Here is a 24889-nt window from a genome sequence, read left to right on the forward strand (position 1 = left end):
CTGAGAGCACTCTGAAATTGTCTGCAGCCCTATGAAAGGGTGGAGATGAAAATGGAGGTCCTGGAGTAGGAAAGCAAAGGGGGCATTGGATGCAAATCCACCAGAAAAACAACTTCTTCTACCCTTTCTGAATCACTATTCTAAATGGTACATACAGCCAGAGGACTGGTCCCTCCTGCCTTAGTTTGTTTCTGCTTCATACATGGAATATCTGTCTCCAAGGCCAAGAAGCTGTTGACATTTGAAAGTATCACACCGCAGTGGAACATTTTATATTTATGCCTCTGTTGAAAGCAAACTTATATCTCAAAGTCCCCAGAATCCACCATTACTTTCCAATTGCCAAAGCACGAGTTTTTGACGAGGGCAGAGTAAGTCAGCCAGCATGCTCTCCACTCCTAAGTTCAGCCAAAAGCTGCTTAACACATCAGTCTCTGTCCTATAAATCAGGGTAGACGAGGACTATAACTTATTTCCCCTTCCTCCCTCTTTTAGGAAGGACAGATTAATGAAAGTTAGGGAAACATGACAGTTATTAACAGGGATAAACATGATACTCCTGACCTTAACCACAGTTATTGGATCAGATGCATGTGCATGCCTCCATGCGCTCACGCACGTGTGTGGACATCACAGGACTCAGATTTTCCTGGCAAGTTGTCTGCTGCTGGCAAGATGAAGCAGTAACACTGCTGGCACAGAGATGCTGAGCAGAGGACTAACACAGGCCAGCAAAGTCAAAGTGAAATTAGGTTTCAAAGATTCCAGTCTTAATTTCCCCCTAAAATAGAGTAATTCTCATCATTGTTTCCATCACAGTAATATGTGATTTGGACAAGCAATCTGCAGTTGTTTTCACATCCAGACATTCTATATTGGTTACACTCTCCTTGGAGGCAGAGACACTGGCTTTGGCCAGCTGAGACTGCAGCTTTTGTATATATGATGCGCCTCAGGATGTGATGAAGTCTGCCATACTTAGGTTTGTGCAACTCTTAAGCTTCCAAAGCACTCAGTCAACATTAACTGAACATAAAAATTAATTAAATTTTAAAAAATTTAAGTCTGATACTACCAGCCTCAAAAACTCTCTTATTTTACAGTGCTAAGAAAGAAATATGTGTATAAGCCAAGGAAATGTTCTCATTTATGGCCAATCTCATGAGTTATTTATATTGCTAAATCCTATTTAGGTGCCTAAATAATAGCTGATTGCAAATATTTTTGTGATCATGGCCCTTAGACCCTAATCTCTGCCAAGACACAGCTGAAGGCTATAGAAAACCATCCTCTGACCTCTTTGAAAACTGAACAGTCATCAGTTAAAGAAAACGTGATTTTTGGGAAAGTTTCCAAAACTGCAAGCTAACAATGTCTGAAGCAGCCACTGCCATACTCTATAATGAGGAATTTTTCTTCTTACAAGGTGGTTGATGCAATGTGTCCTTCATTAAAATAATGCTTTTGTGCTTACACTTCCCACATAAACTTGCTACAAAAATAGCATCACTACTGATGCTTGACAAACAAGGAGTATTTATTTCTTAATTTTATGCTCACTCACATGCATCTTCATGTCCCATTTGCAGTTTTCTTGATGGAAGTGTCTGTGGCTATCGTATCTATTGATCACGTCAGATATGGAGATGATTGTTAGGAATTATGGTGGGGATAGTTCCTATGGTTTCTGCATTTCATGCAATAAAGTGTTAATATGAAAACCATCTGTACATCAAGGCAGAGAAGAAACTGCAATGTATAGTGCCAACTGCTTGTTTTTTCTCTTTGATAGATCCCTAATTAACTGACTTTTTTTAACTGATTGCCAAAGGGATATGCAATGCCTCTTCCTGAAAGACATAAAACAGAGAAGGGAGATGACATAAAGAAGGAACACACACCCTTCTTCAAGGATAGGTTTGAGCCTGAAGTCAAAGCAAAGAAAAGCTGAACTAATTGTTCAGCCAAAGAAAAGAAAATTCATGAGGTTCTTGGAAGCCCACAGATCTTTTCAGAGAGAAAGGAATCATCTGTTTCCCATATTCACAGGAGATAAGAAAAGTAGCAATGGGTTTCATTTATAGCAAGGTATTCTGGGCTAAGATAGCCAAAAAACAGTGAGAAGGGTTCACCACTGGCATAGAACATCCCTGGAGGCCACAGATTCCTCCTCATCATAGGCATTAAAGGGGTTTGTTAGACAAGCATGTCAGAAATGAGATGGGGAATGGTAATCCCATACTTACATGGGGAGATTGATTCACTGACTTCTAGGCTGGCTTTTCTAAATTTCCGACTCTTGCAAGAATAAGCCATGGGAGCAGAATAAAGAAAGATGACTAGAGATAATGCAGACTGATGAGTCTTTTGACTTTTCATTTCTGATAGGGTGGAATTAATCTCATCCTTAAAGTTTTTTTCAGCAACTCTATAGACATAGTGTAGATAAGAACAGCTAAATCAGGCATATAGATGCGTTTACAAAAGTAAAACAGACATTTCTGGAGAATAATTCACATGAATTGTTCGAAACATACACTTTCAACTGAGTTGACCAAACATCTACCATCTATCTTGTCAATAGATCTAAGTTTTATTTATTGGGAAAGAAACCTACTGTGAATGGCTCAGTTGCAGGTACCTACTCTCTTGATACTTAATGTTAGCCAAAATGAATCCCACAACAGGTTTTTGAATCCCAGAAACTTTGTCTCTTGCTTGCCTCTAGTATCAGGAGTTCTGAACCCAGATCACAAAACAAGGGCATTCTTCCTCACTGAGAAGTAATTCCCAAAAGCCCAGAACCCTGATTGTTTATGTATTTATTCTCTCTCCTTTTCTTTCCCACTTTTTAATTTTGCTGTTCTTTGCTTCTCCAGCTGCAACACTTAAACTGTTATTCTCATCATCTGTCTGAAATGGAAATACTGGAGGGACGTAGTGACCGACTAGCACAGTATTGCTTCATGTTGCTTTTCAGGGAAGCAGAGACAGGCTTTACAAGACTTGCACAGTTGGACAGCACTTCCTAATTATTGTAATGGTCTTAGATTAACTACAAGAAACACACAGACACATTACAATCACACAAATTTCATTTGCTAAGCAAACAAGTTAAAACTCTTTTTTTTTGTAATTCTCCAACACTTGCTCCAATCTCGGAGGAGGTTGGCTAAATGTATATCAGTTGGTACATCAGCTAAGAAGTTCTCTGATACCAAACTTCCCAAAAAAGAGAGAGCAAAATTGATGTACACTTTTCAAAGCAATTAGAGACATAGACTGGAATCTGATTTTCCTTCTTTTCTTCACTCCTGCAGTAAAAACAGTCAATGTTCACTGAATCTTTACCTAGTAGAAAAGCAAACACTACTAAAAATAGCTGAAGTTGTATTTTCAGTCTAGATTTTAAGCTTTTATATTTATTTTTTTTAAGCTCAGTATAATATGGTTTTAAGCACCAAAATTTAGAGAAAGATTGTGCTTACTCAAAAAGATGCTGATATGTCAGACAAATAAAGACGACGGAGATACAGGCTATGTCTGTACTTTGACACGAAACCTCCAAAAAACAGCTATGTACTTCAAAACGGGATTTAGACAAATCTGTTGTCAGTACTTCTTGAGTCAGTGATGGAAAAACTGCCCTGGGATTCACTGTGAGGAGACACTGGGCTGCTGCCAGCATCATCTTTTAGATAAGAGACACAAGTGAATCCAGACTATGCAGTCAACTACCTGGCCCTCCTCTCATCTAAGGCAAGGACTGCCATGCTGTCCACATAGCCACCTGGGAAACTCCTCTACTGCTGCTCAAATGTCTTCCTTACCTTTCTAATTCCCATCCTAAAGATGTATAAAGCTATTTTTCCACAGTTAGTACATTTTGCCTTGGAGGCAACTACAGCAATTTCATTACTTCAAACAGCAGATCTGGTACACTATTTGATTTTTATTTCCATATTATGAAGTCCTCTTGAGAAGGCAGAATATGTTCTTGCTTCTGTCTGTGCCTGATACCAAATGTCATTCCCTTGCCCAGAAGATACCTCTTTTTTCAGTCATTCTTTAACTCACAATGTTGGGTCTTCACAAGTTGCTGCCTTCTCCTCCTCACAAGCTAATGGAGCATTTGTCTGGATCCAGGTAAACCAAGAAGCCCTTCAGTTTCTCAGGTTAGTCAGAGAAATACAATTGCACCATCTTGAATTGTGAATATATAATTGCATCAAAAACAATGATGAAGCGGTAAAGTTAAACAAGTAGGCACATAATGACTATTAAATAGTTACTACTGTAAAGAAATCTTCTCTAACCAATTTTTCAGTCAAGTTTCTCAATTGTAAGGTTTGGGAGCCTGAGAGATTGTGATAAAGAAACATAATAAATTCAAACAGCAAATAAAACTAAACACTAAAAAAGATCTTACAAAAAAGGAGTTTTCCACCAAACACATACCTATTTCCTATGGTATCTGAAACTCAGGCTGAAGTCAAGTTTTATGCTGTATAGGCAGACAGCTTTATTGTTGCTTTTAGATCTTTTATTTTCCATATGTAGAATCAAAATATTTATTCTATTTTGGAAATCAATTTAGGTGATACAGTTTTAGCTTAATTAGCATGATATGGAAATCTGCCCTCTACTCTGGTTGTAAACATTTTGGAAAATATATCTTCTTACCACTTTCATCCAACAAGAAGTCATCCTGGTAACGGAACTTTTCTGGTCCACATGCAATAAAAATATCATCATCGCCAAAAAAATCTTGAAGGCACATCACCTGCAAGCAAAAAGGAAAGGAAGGCATTGTATGAAATAATCAGAATTGTAACAATAAATCCCTGTTTGCCTCCATCTCCCTGAAAATGCTTCACTTTTAATGGAATCAGCAGGGCTTCATCTCCAGATAAATTTCAAAGCTGTGTTCTGACCATCTGTTACAAGTGAGAAACAGTTTTATGAACACTGCAAGGAAAGATAAGACAAAAAGCCATAACTGTCAGATTTATTACATGATGCATCAACAGGGTTTGAGGTAAATGCCTTCTGTTTGCGCACAAGGTAGCATTAAGTAGTTAGTGGATAATTAATCTGCTTTTGAGCCCACATCTCTATCTTTTGAATGCAATGAAAGAAGGTTAAAACTTTGTATTCAGAATGAAACGTAGTTATTTCAGCAAAATCTCCCTGACAGGGAATGAAATTCATATGTGTGAACTGAGTTTCCCTCACAAACTCTTCCTCTATACCAGAGTCAATGTGAAGTCTCTTCGAGGGCCCCAAGCTGAACAGGAAAGTCAGATGAGCTGGTAATAATTCTTCCAGAACTGAGTAAAAGGATAATCTCTTTCTTACTCCCAAATATGAACAGTGAAGATTACATTGGTGTACTTTTATGTCCATACATGAGATTTCAGAGGAGATCTTATTGCAGACTTTCAGTACTTAAAGGGGGCCTGGAATAAAGATGAGGACAGACTTTTTAGTAGGGCCTGCTGCAATAGGACAAGGGGTAATGGTTTTAAACTAAAAGAGGGTAGATATAAGGAAGAAAATTTTTATGATGAGGATAGCAAAACACTGGAACAGAGAAACGGTAGATGCTCCCTCCCTGGAAACATTTAAGGTCAGATTGGATGCTCCTCTGAGCAACCTGATATAGTTGAAGATGTCCCTGTTCATGGCAGGGGCGTTGGAACTAGGCAAGTTTTAAGATCTCTTCCAACCCAAACCATTCTGTGATTCTATGATTTCCTTATAAAAGCTTTTAGTTCACAAGGCACTACTTAACAATTTAAGTTAAGTTAATTTCCATACATATGGAATCATATTGAATCATTTAAATCATATTAAAAAAAGAGTCAGTGACTACCAAAACCTGACTTTGGGCTTACTGATCCAACTTTGACAAATTTTAAAACCAAATTAGATATCTGACTACCTTGCAAAAATAAACACACTTGGTAAAGTCTGTTCTCACTTCACATTTACAAGATTTTAAAATGCTATGTTTGCTTATTTTTATATAATGTTTTGTAATTCAATAGGGCACTAATGTTTTAATAGGCCAATTTCACAGAATCACAGAATATGCTGTGTTGGAAGGGACCCACAAGGTTTATCGAGTCCAACCCTTAGCCCCACACAGGACCATCCCCAAGAGTCACACCATGTGCCCTAGAGTCTTGTCCAAATGCTTCCTGAACTCAGACAGGCTTGGCGCAGTGAGCACTTCCCTGGGGATCCTGTTCCAAGGGCCTGTTCACCCAGCCACCCTCTGGGTGAAGAAGCCTTTTCTAATACCCAACCTAAACCTCCCCTGAAAAAACTTCAAGCCATTTCTTCACATCCTGTCACTGGTCACCACAGAGAAGAGATCAGTGCCTGCCCCTGAGGTGACTGCCTTGAGGTCTCTCCTCACTCTCCTCTTCTCCAGGCTAAACAGACCAAGTGACCTCAGCCTCTCCTCACATGGCTTCCCCTCAAGGCCCTTCACCATCTGCGTTGCCCCCCTTTGGACATTGTCTAAGAGCTCATAATCTTTCTTACATTGCAATGCCCAAAATCGCACACGATATTCAAGGTGGGGCTGCCCCAGTGCAGAGCAGAGTGGGACAATCCTCTCCCTTGACGGGCTGGCGATGCTTTGCCTGATGCCCCCCAGGACACGGTTGGCCCTCCTGGCTGCCAGGGCACTGCTGACTCATATTCAACTTGCTGTCGACTAGGATCCCCAGGTTCCTCTTCTTGGCATTGCTTTCTAGCATCTCATTCCCCAGTCTGTATGTACATCTAGAGTTACCCCATTCCAGGTGCAGAAGTCAGCACTTTCCCTCGTTGAACTTCATATGGTTGGTGGTTGCCCAGTCCTCTGATTTGTCGAGGTCTCTCTGCAGGGCCTCCCTGCCTGCAAGGGAGTCAACAGATGCTTCCAGTTTTGTGTCATCTGTAAACTTGCTTAGTATTCCCTCCAGTCCTGCATATAAGTTGTTTATGAAGATTTTGAAGAGCACAGGGCCCAAGATGGAGCCCTGCAGAAACCCACTGGAGACAAGTCACCCATCTGATGTTTCCTCATCCACTATTACTGTCTATGCTCGACACATGAGCCAATTGCTCACCCACCACATGACGTGTCTATCCAGCTGTGTGCTGGACACTTTGTCCAGAAGGATACTGTCAGAGACAGTATCAAAAGCTTTACTGAAATACAAAAAGATTAAATGAACTGGCTTCCCCTGATCAACTACGAGGGTTACCTTGTCATAGAAGGAAATCAGGTTTGATAAGCAGGACTTTCCTCATATGAAGCTGTGCTGGCTGTGACCAGTGGTTGTGTTGTCCTTCAGGTGTTTTTCAATACCTCCCAGAGTAATCTTCTCCATAACTTTATCAAGCACTGAAGTGAGACTGACAGGCCTGTAGTTTCCTTGGTTCTCCTTCTTGCCCTTCTTGAAAATTGGGACAATGTTCACCAGCTTCCACTCAGCTGGGACCTCTCCAGATTCCCAAGACCACTCAAAATCACCAAGAGATGAGTCCTATCAGGCCGCATAGACTTGTGGGTATCCAGCTGGAGCAGCAGATCCCACACAATTTCGGGGTTCACAGGAGTTGATCATTCTCGCAGTCGTGGTCCTCAAGCTCAGGGCACTAAGATCCCCTTGGTCTGTCACCCGTGTTGAAGACAGAGGCAAAAGAAAGCATTAAACACCTCTGCCTTGTCTCTGTCCCTGTTTATGAGGTGACCATTCTCACCCTGTAACGGGCCAATGATATTTCTATACTGCCTGTTGTCATTAATATATTTGAAAAAACTCTTTTTATTGCCCCTCATATTTCTGGCCAGCTTCAACTCTAGCTGAGCTTTGGCTACACGAATTTTCTCCCTACAGCAGCAAGCAGCATCTCTGAATTTTTCCTATGTCACTTGACCTTGATTCTACTGGGCAAACGCCTTCCTTTTTTGCCTTATTTCCAAGAGAAGATCCCTTCTCAGACAAGCTGGCCTTCTGCCTTGCCTGCTTGACTTCCAGCATTTGGTAATTGCCTGCTCCTGTGCCTTTAGGAGGTGGTGTTTGAAAAGTGACCAGCACTGATGGACCCCAGCATTTTCTCAGAGGACCTTACTAATTCCCTGAGCAGCCTGAAGTCTGCTCTCATGTCCAGAGTCGAGGTTTTGTTGGCACTTTTCCTCCTGTCAACAGAGATTTTAAACTCAATCCCTTCATGGTCTCTGTGGCCAAGACAGCCCCCAGTCTCCACTTTGCTCACGAGATCCACTCTGTTGACAAGCAGCAGATCAAAGAGGGCATCTTTCTTAGTCAGCACCCTTAGGACCTGTGCCATAAAGTTGTCATCCAGGTTTTTTAGGAATCTTCTGGGCTGGGTTGTATCAGCTGCTTGATGCTCCCAGTTGAAGTCCCCCATAAGGACAAGAGCAGTTGACTTGGAAGTGTCCCTCAGTTCCTCAAAGAATAATTTGTTGCCATCATTGTCCTGCCGGGTAAGTCAATAGCAGACTCCCACAATGACATCCACATTATTTGTTCTCCCCTTGATTCTTACTTGGAGGCTCTCAACTGTGCCATTGCCAACTATGAGCTCCATACATTCTAATCCTTCTATTACATACCCCTTCACCTCTTCTGCCCTGCCCATCCCTCCTGAGGTGCCTGCAACCATCCAACAGGGCACTCCAGTCACAGGATTCATCCCACCAGGTTTCAGTTACGCCAGTGATATCAAATGTCTGGGACTGGACCAAAGCTTTGAGCTCCTCTCTTTTGTTCCTCATGCTGCATGCATTGCTGTAGAAACATTTCAGGTGTGTTACAAGTCTACAGACAGGAAAGCAACACATGAAGAATCTCTAAAAATTGACAAAGCAGATGAGAACAGTCCATCTGATCCAGACAAATCCCCTCAAAAAAAACAGGGGAGGGCAATTCAGCATTTAAAGCCTACAAAACCACAAGTGAAAGAATTAGCTAATGAGATTTTGCTAGATTTGGGCATAAAAAAGCACTATCCACTCAACCCAGAGTAACTGGTGTTTAGGCATTATAAAATTCATATCATGCTTCCCAGAAACATGCCTGAAGGCATCTACAACAGTTATGAGCCTCTATGGTAGAAATATTTTAAAGAAGAAAAATAGTGGTACATGTCATGACTAGCTTATAGAGTAAGATTTATAATTAAAACAATTTTAAAGGTAGGAAAATAGAAAATCGAGAGAAAAACAACTAGAGGAAAGAAATACCCCCAAAAAAAGACAAAGGTACTTCCTAAATTATCCTTTCCTTAAGCAATGCATATAGTTTTAAATTCAGGTCCACCACAACCGTATTCCTATGACCATTATCACCCTAACACCACACTCTACCTGAACACCAGCATCAAAAATGTAAATATTTGATAGAGCTTTTTACCATGTTCCTACTCAGTTTACGTTCTATTAGTGTATCAGCCTCAGCAACCTTTAAATAAACTCATTTATTTCCCATCTTTTTTTTTGTCCATAAGACATATCCCGCCTGTCTTCCCACCCCATACTCCCACCAAGCTTCAAACATCTCTTCCTTTCAGTCAAGTTCCTCTGAAATTGCCACCTCTCCCACAGCATGTACAAAACTACTAATTTGCAGATTAACATTAAAAATCCTGTGATTTCCTGTTTGCCTCCTAAGTTTGACACACTTCTGGGGAGAGATAACCTCTACATTTGCATTTATACTAAGTAGAATATTAGAACCAAACCAGTAACAGGCGACTCTAGGCACAAAGTTGAGCTATTCTGACAACAAGCATAAATAAAAATTCAATTCATATCTGATTTTAAAAAATTTATGGATTTAATAAAACTCAAAAATGCTTGGCTCTGCACAGTTAAGACGGTTCTTTCAAGCCTAAAAAAGACACTAAAATGCAGGTAGCTCAACTACGCCAATATTTAAAGCATCTCAGGTTCAATCAGTGCAATTTATATGCAAATAAAACAGAAAATAGGATTAACATGTGAAAAATAATTTGTACTTAGATATCTTTGGCTTTTATTAAACTTTACACTTAATACTTAAAAAGTTCTTATGCTTGCCTCTTTTCTCTTTGCCCTCAGTTTCATACTCTGTATGTAAAATTACAGCATTTTTTGCCTCCTAAGATTTTAATTGGGGCATTATAATTCTAGCTCTTAGAAAGCTCATAACAAGATCATAATTTCCCTCCAAATCCATCTTCCTCTGGAATAACTTCTATTAAGGTTTCCAGTATCTTTTCATACTATAAGTAGAAGGCCTCAGATGTCCTTCCCTGTCTGCATTTTTCATCCTTTCTGTCTCAGCATTCCTAGCCCTCTGTGCTCCCAGGTTCACACTTCTCAGAGGTTACATTGAAAAGACCTTCCAGAAGGCATCTAACAAATACACAGCGCCCCCTTCCAGGCTTTTTTGGAGAGAAATGAGCAAGCACTTCCTATTCACACTCAGTCACCACCTAAGCAACAGGACACATTTTTTATTACCCATTTTCACTTCTGGAGAGCACAGCTCCTCAAAAGTTATAGTTTAGAAAATCAATAATTTGTATCACCTAAGCTGGATTGTGCAAGTGCTTAAGAGGTCAGTGTGCTCTGTTGCATGTGTTTAGCTTTAAAATTAATCAGTTTTTAAAACAGTGAATTAGAAAAGCCTCCCTTGAACATTTTTGTTGTTTTCAGGTCAGAGAATCCATCTTCTTCTTTTTCACAAATAAGTTTTTATCTTTCATATTTCACCAAGAAGTTTCTCACAGTGGGGAGAACAAAGCCAATGCAGGAGCAGTCAAACATACGCCTTAAATAAAAAGAAATCAAAAAATGTTTTCTACCACACATATGGTACTAAATACACTGTGACACTTTTAAACAAAAGCCTTTCTGGCAAAGAAGTGTTATTTAACATTAATAGTGTCTCTCTTATACTTTCTAAGGAAATGAACAAATAAGAGTAATATTAGCAGAGGTCAGGGAGTCTTTTCTTCGGTGGTAAGAAAGACAGCAAGCAGCAACAAAGAAAATGGATCACTAGTACAGGCTTTGGCTATGTGCAAGTCACATAAACAAGACTAGCTGGCCTGGCTAAACAAAACAGAGGAGGAGGAAGAATTTGCCATGCCTAAATTTTCCTGAGTAAGTTGTACATGCTGAAGCCTCGATCCCCCACAACTCATTTCCCTAGTACACAACTTAAGACACCCATGTGCCCTTCCAGTGGGAAACACAGGTGTCTGACAAGGAAGAACCCCAAATTATTTTTTATCTCAGCAGTTGCTATGGTGCTTTGACCCTCTAGTCCCCAGAATTGACCTGGGGGGAACCTGGACAGGCCAGGTACCCACAGCTACTGGGGGAGCACAAAGCAGATCAGCAGAGCTGGTCCAGAAGGAGAACAGAGCAGAACAGCAAACTTGGCTACAGGCCCAACCTCAGGACTGGCTTTGCACCAGATACACTATTCACTATAGGCACTTCAAAAATTATTTTCATTTTTCCTTCTTTGTTTTAACAGGTGAGTATCTGGAACTAATGAGAAATCTTCTAACTATCGTGGAGCCTTTTTTTTGGTCTGAAACACTTAAGTTCACCTCTGTGAAGCTGGTCTCTTGTTATGGAGACTTATATCTACTAAAAATAGGAGAAATTGTGCTTCAAATTTTGGAGCTCAGAATAGCAGTTTGTAGAGCCAATAACTCGTTACATTCTCTCACCACAAGTAAGAAAGAGCAGTCAGTAGTGGTGTGGAGGAGGTGTAGAGTGAGGGAGAGAGGAACAGAGAGGAAAGAGAGGGAAAGGCAAGGGGAAGATGGGGAAAGAAAGAAGAGGGAGGGAAGCAAGGAGAGAGGGAGAGATGGAGAGAGTAATTGAATCAATCTTTTCTCTAAAAGCATGAAATGAAAGTCACAGATGTAATCCCCTTTTATAAGTGCTGTATTCTGGCTACAGTGGGATCAGGGACCTTTTAAATTCACATTTTAAAACACATGCACAAAAAAAAACAGAACAAAATTTTTTGCATATATCAGCAAATCAAATACTTTCCTATTCTTTTACAATTGACCACATATCAAGTTTAAAATGAAAACACTGATATTTTTTTAAATAAAAAATATTCAGAAAATAAATTTTTCCACTGCATTCAGGAAGAGTTCATAGCATCAGCACATTACATCACCACCACCACCACTATTACTAACTCACATTTTTGTTACAGTTTTCATAATGCTGGGTTCTTGGGCAGAAAAGAAGGAGGGGGTGTTCTGTGTGCTTGTCTTCTTTTAATAACAACAACTTAATTAGAGTCAAAGCTGAAAGCTATTTTGGATGAGCAATGAGAAAACTTCAAGCTGGCATGTCCTCAGGCACCACAGCTTTTGGAGCTGAAAAGAAAAGCGAGGACAAAGAAATGAGGTAGTTAAAAGTAAAAAGATGCAGAAGGCTCTAAGGGGAACTCAAATGACACGGGGGATAGGGGGTTTATGAAAAGTAAAGGAGAAATGAAGCATGGCAAAAGGAAAATATGAGGCACTAAGGAAAGAGGAGACATGGGCTGCCAGCCAGGAGCACACACCAAGGGTGACAAGAAGGGTAATCGAGGCTGGTGGAGAAGGAACAGTCCAAACGAGGGGGTAGGCAGAGAGTCAGCGGCACGTGCCTTCCAAGCTTCACCCCACGGTCAGCCAGCTGGGAAATTCTAAATCTATTTTAAAGTAGCTTTCTTGAACCTTAAACAATCTGATGTTGAGTTTGATTACCATTTCCCTGATAGTGAAAAAGACATTAAGAAAATGTTTCATCCTTGGAAAAACCTTACTGTTTAAATGACTCATGATTTTAGGACTCTGACTCATTAATTTTGTGTCAAGTTTTATTACAGAGCTCCCTCTCATTTTCCTGCTAGTTTTGGTTCATTCAGCCTCGCTGTTAAATTCCTAGACAGGTCTCTTTAGTTATTCATGTCAAAGGAGCTCACTATTTTTGACTTTTTATTTTTCTCCTTGTATTTTGCATCTGTCTGATTTTTCAAATCAAAAACAAACAAACAAAACAAAACAACAACACCCCCCCCAAAAAAAAAAACAAACCAAAAAACCCTCCTTGTTTTAAGATTCAAATTGATCTCTACTAATGTTTTCCCTTCATTTGTCTCCTTAACTAAGCTGTGTTTTCCACTATCCACCACCTTTGCAGTATTTATTTTTATTCATTTTCCCACTCTTTATCTATTGCTTCATGGAGGAACATCTCAGATTAGATACTGAACTGATTTTACTGCCATCTATCCTGGCAGTCAATATAAGTCTCATGACAGCTATGGATATTCCCGAGACCTTATAAATCATAGAATCAATAAAATGGTTTGGGAAAGGACCTTAAAGATCCTCTAGTGCAACCTGCTGTAATAAGCAGGGACATTTTCAACTAGATCTGGTTGCTCAGAGCCCTGTCACTGGCCTTGAACACTTCCAGGGATGGAGCATCCACAACTTCTCTGAGTAACCGGTTCCAGTGCCTCACTTATCCTCAGAGTAAAGAATTTCTTCCAAATATCTAACCCAAACCTACCCCCTTTTAGTTTAAAACCATCTAAAACCTTATTGTAACAGGCCCTGCTAAAAAGTTTGTTCCCAGCTTTCTTGCAGGCCCCCTTGAGGTTAGGAAAAGCTGCAATAAGGTCTCTCCTGGGCCTTCTCCAGGCTGAACAATCCCAACTCTCTTGGTCTTTCTTCATATGATAAGTGCACCAGTCCTCTGATCCTTTTTGTGGTGCTCCTCTGAAGGTCGTCTGAGAGCAGAGTAGAGGGGGAGAATCACTTCCTAATCCTAGCAGAAATGCAGTAAGAGAAGAGACCTTCCACATTACTACATTTATCTCCCCGCCAGTATAGGGCTGCTTCCCATATTAGCTTTCCCAATGCTTTGTTCAGTCTTGTAGCATACTGCTTAATGTATGCTACGTTAGAGGACAGACCAGTAAAAATCAGAAATTAATCATTCCATACTGGTGTAATTGCTTTCTAGGTAATTTCTGTGAAACAAAAAATCCAAATTATCAATAATTTTGGGAAGGAGAAAGAAAAATACTTATTGCTTCTAAATACATTTGATAGGAAGGCTTTTTTTCTTTTTTCCTTAAGGAACATCAACCACTCCATTCTGTGTGAAAATATCCTTTCTGAGGGAAAGGAATTAGACCTCAACTGGAATTCAGAGACCATCACATTTGAATATTTCCTTCAAGATTAAGGCAAGTCTATTTCCCTTCCTGTTGGCTCAGGCTCTGAGGCTTTTATTCATGCTCTTTCACATTTATCTGTCGTTACACATATGCTACTTCTTGAGATCCGGTCATCTACAAAAAATATCTTTTATCATCAGTATATATATACTTCCTCTATCAGCTTCTGATCCAAGTTCTCTCCTCAGGTGATGGCTTAGCTGAAGGCATTGGGAAGTATCTGCTACACATTTCCGAAGTTAAACAGCACCAAATTCATTCTTTTCTGCTGGAGTGAAATCTCCATGGTGACAACTGCATCATCAAGCTGTGAGAGCTTTTCAGTGAAGAAGAGCATTTTATCATAAGATTCTCATTACAAGAGTGCCCTCTGTAAATGAAGAGGAGATGTTACTCTGAGGGTTTCTGTAAACGAAGGGATATTACCATAGGGGTTCGAGCTGGCTGAAGCTAGTCTTTACCAATTGGCTTGTGTGGCCACACTGCAGATTAATGCCTCTGACAGTATGTGTGTGCCCCCAAATTAGATGACCACAAGACACCATCATAGTTAAAAACATACGAATTTTTGTACCCAAAATCAGCAGAAGTAGTTTGCTCTTCTGTTGCCTCATAGGAGCAGATGGAAAGCCAACCAGAATCCTTGTGCCCTGGGGAGTCACACTTCACCCACCCCATGCACGTTTTCCCCTCAGCTGTCTGCTGGTTAGCACTGGCTCAGGACTGACCTCTATTCATTTTGTTCCCTCTGCCACTAATACAGAGGTTTCTCTACTTTTTTAGTTGTTGAGGATGTAATATCAGTCTACTTCTACAATGTGTGTATTCATCAACATCTATTTTGTGATATACACACCTCAGCCTGTATGATCTTTATCCAGCTAAGACGTGGCAAAAAAATCAGTAGGAATAAAGCATCTATTTTCCTCAGTTAAAATATGCATTTCTGCCTTGGTCAGTAAAGTTTTTTCATAAGGACAAGAAAACCTGTCCACACTGTGCTTTATACAGTAATCTAAATATCCTCAGTTTTGTTTTTATGTGTTGCACTAAGTGATGGTACACCTCAAGAAAAAAATCAACTTAAATTAAGATCCCAGATTTTGCAAATGTGGCAAAAAAATCCTCTTGAGAAACACGTTCAATTTGTGAAAAATGTTTTTAAAAGCCTTCAACTTAAACCTTTAAAGTCAGATATAAAGATAGTAGAAACTTTGCAGTTCTAAGGCACTGAAACTACTCTACCTTAGCTCAAAACATTAGGTTAAGCCTGCACAATTTCTTTGTTAGGTTAAAACTAATTTAGCAAACAAGTTTCTTTGTTATAGAATTTGAGGAGAGCAGGGGATATTTCCCAACGGACACCTCATGGGCTTATGCATGATTGCAGTACTGAGAAGCACTAACATTCAGATTCATTACAGGTTTCTCTACAGGAACCACTAACATGACTACTTCAAACTTCTTCTATCAAAAACCTTCATAGCAGACAGGATAAGAGCCATGAGAATGTGGCTCCTACCCATACCCAAAAATGACCTCTCCTTGAGTGTTACCTTACTTTGACAGCTGCACTAACACACAATTGCTCTAACTAGCTAGTGTGGAACAAAATAACAAGTGTTCACACAGGAAAAAAGAAAAATGTAGGGACTGCATCAACGAGCCTAAAGTGGGCATCTCCTCCTTTTACCTACTTTTGAGGCCCCTCCATCAAATACAAACTTGCTGCCTCCCAGTTTTCTTACCAGCTCATTGCTTCTTCTGTTCTCTTACTCCACTACTCAAACCCTTCAGTGTACTAAAATTTTACTTCCCTCAGCATCTCTTCTGTATGAAAGTCTCCAGCGCTGACTCCTGTTTTCACAGCCACTTCTAACTTAAAACATGACCGTTGCCCTCTCACTTCAGTACTCTCTTCTAAACTCAGCTCCCTACATCATACACCACAACAATGTATCTTGCCCAAGACAACTTCTGCTAGAGCATAAAGCAAGGCAAAAGTAGTTCTATGTCCTCTACTGTCTGACCTAGGGTGACACAGGAAGTGGGATCAGGCTTTTTTATTGCCTCTTTTACTTGTGCTGAGAAAGGAGTACTGAGCTGCTCTTCCCCCAGCAGCTCCGCTCAGTAACACCTACAGGAAGCAGCAGCTGGCCAGGTATCTGTCATTGTAACACAAGTCAGAACTACTCCTACATCTGGGGACAACAAACATGACAGGTGTTATCTCAAAAATAATTGTATTAGTATTAATAATATTGCTTAAATATTTTATATTTTTATTAATAATTTTAAAAATACAGCTGAAGTACTGTACAGGCAAGTAAGCAGAAAGGCATACTCATGAGCAATTCAAGGACTGTGGCAATTTCTAAACAATGTTTTTGGCAAAGAAATAGGAAAGTGAACTTTCATATTCAAAAGTCCAGCCGGATTAAGAAGTGAGATGTCCATCTGTCACAAACGCATCCCCAAGCATTCTTTTTCCCTGTCAACTATGCAATCCATATTCCTACAGCACAATAAAAGGGAAATTACTTTGCAGCCCCAGACAATCTTGCTCATAAAATTCAAACACATACACCAGTTAAACATTTCTCCGAAACAATTAATCACCTGGCCACACCGACTACAGTCTTCTTTTGCACTGAAGTAAACTGAATCCTGCTAGTCATCATAAAAAATACCATAGCAATTGCACAACAGATCAGCAGCATGCTTGTGATGGATAATTCAAACATGAAAACAAAGCTTGTACAGGGAGAGAGAGGAAAAAAACTCCTCACACATTTAAAATAAATCAGTGTTAAACAGAGATGTTTTTCAGAACAATCAAACATTGACAGAAGGGTTGATTTAATACCGGAAGATATAATTAATGGGCCAATGGAAACATTTTTAAGACTCGATGGCAGAGTTCAACTACATCTGGAATAATTTTTTTCCTCTGCCGTATTCACGTATTTTCCTTTACCAGTTGCAATACAACACTACCGTTTAGTGGTCAGACACACAAAGTGCGGACTCCAGCAGCCCTCCTGTATTTTTGTCCAAACAGGTGGCAACTGTTTGTAAATACTGTACTCACATAAGCCTAAGAACCAGAAAATTAATATTACTTTAATTTCTGATCACTAAATTTCTTTGAATTCAGGTGCTTGCCTTGTCAGAGGCACTAAAATAGTTTCAGAGACTGAATTTCAGAATGTGTATGTACAAGGGAAACAATTTACACAGCAGGGTTTTGCTGAAAAAGATAAATGCAGTACCATGCCCCTGTTAGTTATTTATTTAATTATTATGATGGAATCCTACTGTTAAACACTCAGAAAAACTGAGCACAGAGTATGTTGCCTACGATTTAAGGAGCAAGGAATCCTAAGGAAGCTTGTTCATGACTTTCACTACTATGGCTATATCCTCTGCATCAAGATGGTCTTTACTTTTACTTACATATCATTCAAGTAATTGTAATCCTGCAACTGGACTCGAACAAAAACTGCTGGTTTCAGAGCATTCTCTTAAACTATCTTAAGGACTTGTCAGTGCTAAGTTCTTCAAAGCAGTGATACATACAAGCTCATTGGCTGAAGGAGGCCTTTATATGACAGAATCTCTCATGAAAGAAAACTTCACAATTTGAAGGCCACATAGTAGAAAACCTAAGTGGCTCTTCGATTATCAGTCATGTTACAAGTGAAAATAATACTTTTTTCCTTGGTTGGAATATTACTTTTTAGAATACCATCTGAGAGATATTAAAAAATTAAAATCCACAGCTTTGTTCTGTTTGCAGCAGAGCACTGGACTAGTTTCTTATGTCTGTGTCTAAAGTTTCTAAAATAAGCAAGAACAAGCAATTAAGAATTTTCATTGTTCACATTTTGTGACAAATTTTAGCTGATGATCCCTCTAATTGCTTAGAGCACATAAATGAGGAGGCAGAGACCAGCTAGGTGAAATGAATTCATTCAAAAGATAAAGGCAGTAAGGTGCCAATTCCTAGAAATTATAATTACAGGTTTGGAGATAAGAAGGAAATGTCTTTTTGAAGTACAGATAAAAATATTTTTCAGGGTAAGCTTCTAGCGCTAGATGAAATGAAACATTGTACTGAGTCATGCCCACTATGTTTAGTAAATGCATTATAATGGCCCACTACATGAAATGGCAATTAGGGGGTCTCCTATTTCTGAAGTAGTTTTAATGTATTTCCCCCAGATCTTGCAAACTTGCATTTCATTCATAAATCTCAAAAATAAGGTGCACGTGATCAATGTTTCTCAAAATCTGATTTTTCCAAATACCTGCACACCGTAAAACCTTTTGATTGCAATTTCTCCATGAAATCAATACAATTTTTCAACAAAAGGCACTCTGACCATTTTCCTGAAAATGTACAATACTGTTATTTCCATGTTCAAGTAAGAGATCTATCAAACTCATGCTACAGGGCAAGTATGAATCCTTGAACTAACTGTTAGAACAGAAGCATTGATTAACTTTCTACCTTGGTCCACTATGTACTTTTCTAGAAGTCTGCTTGTTTTTGTGAAGTTCTGCTCAGCAGGAGGTTGTAAGCTGGGTCCTTCTCTCCTTGGGTGGCCAGATGCTGCTCTCTACCTTCCCAGCTGGGAATTGTGGGAGCAAGCTGCAATCATTTTTTGAGATACTGGGAGATCACACAACCTTCCCTTGGAGACTGCAGGAGACACAGCTTCTCTGGGAATTGGTCTAAATAAAATTTACTAGTTGTCTGGATCTGAATCCAGATGTAAATTTGTAATTTTACTTTAGATGCTGCTTTATAACAGAAACAATATTATATACATCACTGACTGATATATGAAAAGGTCAAAGTTATAGTCTCCACACCATTACAAAAGCACCCAATTTAGAGATTACCATGTCTTCAGGTCCTCCCTGATGGCATTCCAGGAGGCAGTTTCTTTAAAGACCCCTAGAAATAAAGATTTCCTTTTGTCTTTCGATTCAGAGCAACCTGTCTCACAATATAATTTTGTCAAATGTGGGAATATTTCTGCCTTTCTTGTTCGTGTGACCAAGAGCGTGTGCACTGCAGAAGTAGGTCAAACCATGAAATTTGTATGAGTTAATATCTGAACCGAACCTATCATACCTTGTACCTGCAGTAGAACCAGATTTCAACAGGCGATTCAAGTAGCAGAGGGACTGTGCAAAAACATATAGCTACCCAAATGCATTTAGAGATGGGAGATTTATTTTATTTTATTTGAAAGCATTTTACTTCTGAAATCCCAGTGCTAGAATGCAGGCATCACCTTAATAACCATGAAACAATGTTCTCATGTTAGTTTACTGACTAATAGTGGATTATGGTGATAATGCCATAAATTCTATTTCTTTCAGGCATAATCATTAATAAAATGCATGTGGGATAGCACTCCATCACATAGTGTCTGGAACGTAACTGAGATGTATGATGGCTTTTGGCTAGATACACATGCTAAGTTAACGCTCAGCATGCAACACTGAAAAAGAGCGACATGGTTGACTTCGGAAAAAAAAAAAAGGAGGAAAAGGGAAAACAGATGTCAAGGTTTCAACAAGCCATTGCACATTGCAGCTGGAACCAGCACAAAAACAACAAAAGTATACCGATAATGTAGCATTTCATGTAACGATAAGGGCAATAAAATAGCACAAAATGCAAAACCTCAAATGGCTAAACACCTTCCTCAAATTCCAGAGGGTCAGCTGGGCTGAACAATAATAGTAATCCTTTAAATTAACTAATCAAATGATTCAACAATTACAGCTCTTCATGCTCAAAAAAAGTGAAAATTGAGAGATTCCCTTTCTTCTAAGTGCAGAATATGGACAATAAATTTAAAATCCAATCCAAACAGACATTCAGATGCATGCAATCTCATCACCATCACTTTTGAAACTATTTGGCAATAGTTTTCATTATGACAACAGATGTTAACAAGACGGATAGAGAGTATGTTAAATAAACATTAATATTAATATATAAGGATCTATCTAGCAAAGTCACTGTTCAAATTGCTTATTTCCCGAAGAGCATTTCTTGGGAAATTAATTAGGGAATTAGTCTTGTTAGTAACTATTATAAGTTCAAGGTATTTCCATTAACAAAGACTGTATCTTTCAGAAAAACTACTAGCAATGTAAACATGGTCTACATGTATAATCTGGACTCTGGTGAAGTGATTCTTGTATTTGCCATTCTCTCTGGGCTTTGGCTCCTTAGGACAGAGCAGCAAAGGTAGGAAATGTGCAGAAAGAGAATCTAACTTACAAAAATTTACAACATGAAAGAGTTCAAAAGCTTAAGGATGAAGAGAGATTAGACAAAAGCAATAAACAAAAGAATATGGAATTTTAAGCCCAGCTCTGTTGAAGAGACACCTTGGTCAGAACACTGTCTATACATCACAGGCAGGCTAGTTACAAGCGTTAAGATTTCTTAAGCATGCTGAACATGGAGATTGCTTTCTCATGTAAGTGTTTCTTACTGAAACACAGCCTGTTGCGAGTGAGTCTTTCCGTAAGCAAGTCCTGGGACATTATTAAATCTAGCAAGAAAAAATAAGCAGAGTTTATAAATCCATGAATATGACATGAACCATCAGGATTAGAGCTGACATCAAAGAAAGCAAGCAAAAACCTCAGACTGACACTTGGAAAAAGGATTTAAAAGCAGTGATACACAGTCACAACCGACACTCAAAGATTTGAGAATTAAAATGAAACCTGCTAAGAGGTAGCTACACAAAAAGATGCAGTCAGTTTAAGTTTCAAATAAATCCCTGCCATCAAAACATATAATAAATTAGTGTAACAATGGGAGTTGAAGAGGAGCTTTCTCAAGCACATTAGAAAGGTCTAGCATGATGGCATAGAAAACAACTCCTTCAAAATCCCTTCTGTTTTGTTAAAAAAAACTTTTTTTTTTTTTAGTATTTAAGCTATAAACTGTGAAAGGAGGTACTTTTATCAATAATTGATGTCCAGAACTGTTAGTTTTAAGATAAAAATTATTAGAATATACTGGTACCATTATCATTAAAATATACTTATTGCTTAAGAAAATGTAAATGAAAATTTTTAGATGCCATATAACCTTCCACATTCATCACTGACCTGACTGCTGTGTATTTATAGATTGCACAAGCCAAAAGCATTGCATTCATGCTTAGTTTCTAGAAAGTTCATCCTCATCTGTGCATCTTTAGGTTGACTTATTTTAAGCTGTAGCATAGCTTAGAAGAAACATGTGGAGACATAGTAAGTACCAAAGGAATTTATGTTTTGATTATTTTTGACATAATAAGACATATCAAACTGACACCCTGATGCAGATGCAAATCTTTGCTGGTGTAATGGTTTTGAGTCTAGGCCTTCCTTCCTGGCAACCAGGTCGGAACCAAGGAAGTATTCCATCCTATTCCTTTATGTAATCAAACATATAAATATGAGGGGAGGAGAGATTGAGTCTCTCTTCTCTTCCGGCGAGGTTTGGAGACAGCAGACTCCTGCAGCTGGTCTCGCTCGTGTGGGAGAGCTGAGGCCTGGTCGGGCCTACGGGGCCTGTTGTTTCTGCCGATCCAGGAGGCAGAGGGTGGCGGTGGCATTTGGCACGATTCTGCTTTCTCAAGGGGAGTATTAAGATTTTCCTTTGCTAGTTATTTATTGATTGTGTATACCTGTTTTGCTTCTTTTTGGTTTTGTCCCTTTTTCCCTTTTCCCTTTGGGAGGTGTTTGGGGTTCTCTTTTTATATATACATAGTATTGTAACTGTATATAAATGTGATATATGTAAATATAAATATTTATTGTCCTAGTTCTGCTATTTCGGGTTTCGCTCTTTGCTGTGAAGGGGCAAGGGGAAGGAGGCTTTTCGCTGGGTCCGGGGGACTTGGTGAGGAGTCAAATCAAAACTAAGACAGCTGGCAGTGCAGCATCTCTCACATGCAATAGCTGTACCAAAAATATTTGCCAGATGCATTTGGAAAGGTTACAGTATTTAACAGACAATTGACGAAGAACTGACTCAAAACCCAAATGAAAAAAAAAATAAAAATTAAGCAATCTGTGCTTAGGCACTAAAGCCCCAAATATCTTGCTGACCTGGAGGTCCAGAAGTCCAGCAAACTATTTGGCTCTTAGGCTGTTCCCTGCACACAACTTCATAATCTTTTGACTTGTATCCCCGATGTTTTGATTCTACTACTTATTATGAACTCAAACTTAGAAGTCTTCAGCTACAAATCCTTCACTTTTGAGATCCTATATCTTGTAGACAATGATGTGATAAACAAAAATGAAAGAAGTCAGGCTAAAAAATGTAGGAAAATTTTAGTTCATTTGCTAGGCACAGATAAGCTTGAGAGGAAGATACAATAACAGAAAACAGCACCACGTTGGGAAGGGAAATTTGCACAAAAAACAATTTCACCTATGTTAACATCTTGCTGTGTTTCTGAATTTCCTTTTCACTCACTGATGCTTTTCTGCAGCACAAAGGGAGGGCCAGATCCCCAGGAGGGCAGCCGTTCTCCACACTGCATTCAACTTTATGGTTTGCATCCAAAACAACTCAGAACACAGAGTTCTATTCATATACATGTCTCTACACATCCCATGTATATCAATATCAACAGAGCTAAAGATCCCAGGACAATCTGTAACTGCCAGCATAATGAACCAGAAAACGTCTGTCCTATAAAGAAGCGGGGGGGGGGAGGGAAGGAAGATAAAGGTTTGTCCAAACAGGTTATCTCTTCTAAGTTTAGGTAAGTCTGTGACATGTCATAGCCTGAATCTCTCTCCTGTGTTTGCATATGGTTTTGTTGTTGTTGGTTTGGGGTGTTTTTTTTCGTTAACTGAGAAACTGAACTAGGTTGCCAGCTCAGAAGCAAAGCAGAGGAAAAGTATCTTAACCACCTGAGAGCAAAGATGATGCTGTGGATATGCTAATTGTCGAAGCTGGGTCATTTGTGCAACAACAAAAAAAAATAATTACCACTTCAGGCAAAAGTAGAAAGAAGGAACTGATTACACAGCCCACAGATGGTGACACACTCTGACGGGGATGGAAGTAATTATGAGCCAGTCTTAGTATTGGGAATATTCAAGGAGTCCTTGAATGATATTCACAAATATTAGGCATGTGACAGGGATAAGCGCTCTCATATTAATGGCAAGGCTTCAATTACTCCGACTGGCTTCATTAGTTTGGAAGTGCTGTTAATTACTTTCAGCAAGTGCAGGTAGTGCTTCAAAAAAGTATGAGAGGCTTTTCTTTCTTAAACAACATTGCAGTAATAACTCAATATTGGAATTCAAATTTTAAGTCATTTTGTTGCTTAAAGGAAAACCTGAAAAGGGGGAATATGAACACAGAGAAGTCATTTTCACAACCATGCTTGCACAGTGCTACCATGGGCAATACTGTTCAAGGGCTCTCTGCATAGTCACTCTTCTCAATGTAAGTTAGGCAATGATGTATATGAGAAGCATTTGTTTTCTATTAACTACATAATTACAATTTTCTAGCAAATTTATAACAGACAACAGATTCACTTAGCCAAAACTATCTCACACACACTTACTAGAGTTTCCCTATCACTCAAAGTTAAATCTACAATCCCCAAAGATGCTTCTTTCCACCCCTTTGCATTTTTCTAGTGGTAGTGCCTTTTGTTCAAGATGATCAGCCTTTAGTATAACTCGTCTTTGCAGAAGTCAAGAGATTGTGGTCGTGTTTTGCCTTCTTATAAGAAAAATGAACCTGAAAATATACAAAATGCCTTTTGAGCAGTAACCTGGTGTAGAAATAACCTACGAGACCCAGAATAAGCTCTCAGTAGAAGCCAGAGTTTAGCACCACCAGTGATGGATCTATATAAGGCCAGTGTTAGGACGTAAAAATACGTTTTATAAGCCTTTTTACTTGGCAATGTATGATTTGGGCATAGTGTAGGTATTAATAGTTCTTCCAAACACAAATATATAAACTGTATTTCTTTTCACCAGCTGTTATACACAGAGGGAATGTATTCACAAAAGTTAAGTTCATGAACAGAAGTTCTTGGATGGAAAGAGACAGATTTTAGAAAAGGTGGTTCAGAGAAGGAGCAAAACTTTAAGTGTTTTGAATAACCTTCAAGAGGCATCTCTCTGCTGACAGGCACAGAGGCTTACAGTCTCAGTAAAAATCTCTAGTTAGCCTTGGTAAATACATTTACTCAGCATCATTAGTTGTCTCAAGACTTCCTAAACCCGTGAATTAGTGCAGAAGAGGGACAAAACAGAGGCATGGCACTGGAAAAGAGCACTAATAGATATGACATATCTAAAGATCCTCCAGAGTACATTAGAACTTGTTTCTGCAAACAGAAACTTGATCACACAAGTAGTGTATTAATTTATTTAAAGTGACTCAGAAGTTAATGGAAAATATTTGAGAGGGGAAAAGCCACCTATGCTTGAATGGCACAATGACTCAACCAATTTGAAGGCTCTGGAGAACATAAAGGTCTAAGTTACTTTCTGGAGCATCTTCTAAAACATTTCTTGTGCAAAGATTACTGTCCAAC

At 39.1% G+C, this 24889-nt stretch overlaps 1 protein-coding gene across 4 annotated transcripts in view; it reads right to left on the reverse strand.

Annotated features, from left to right (window-relative positions):
- Nucleotides 1–24889, reverse strand: part of DCLK1 (doublecortin like kinase 1) — a 248269-nt gene that overhangs the window by 116906 nt on the left and 106474 nt on the right. For all 4 annotated transcript variants that reach the window (XM_017818597.1, XM_017818599.1, XM_017818598.1 and 1 more), the window contains exon 4: nucleotides 4684–4783. In XM_017818597.1, coding sequence (XP_017674086.1) covers nucleotides 4684–4783 — 100 coding nt within the window. The remainder of the gene's footprint in view (nucleotides 1–4683; nucleotides 4784–24889) is intronic.

Source organism: Lepidothrix coronata, unplaced genomic scaffold, assembly GCF_001604755.1.
Source record: "Lepidothrix coronata isolate B3197 unplaced genomic scaffold, Lepidothrix_coronata-1.0 Scaffold69, whole genome shotgun sequence".
In the NCBI taxonomy this organism is placed as follows: domain Eukaryota; kingdom Metazoa; phylum Chordata; class Aves; order Passeriformes; family Pipridae; genus Lepidothrix; species Lepidothrix coronata.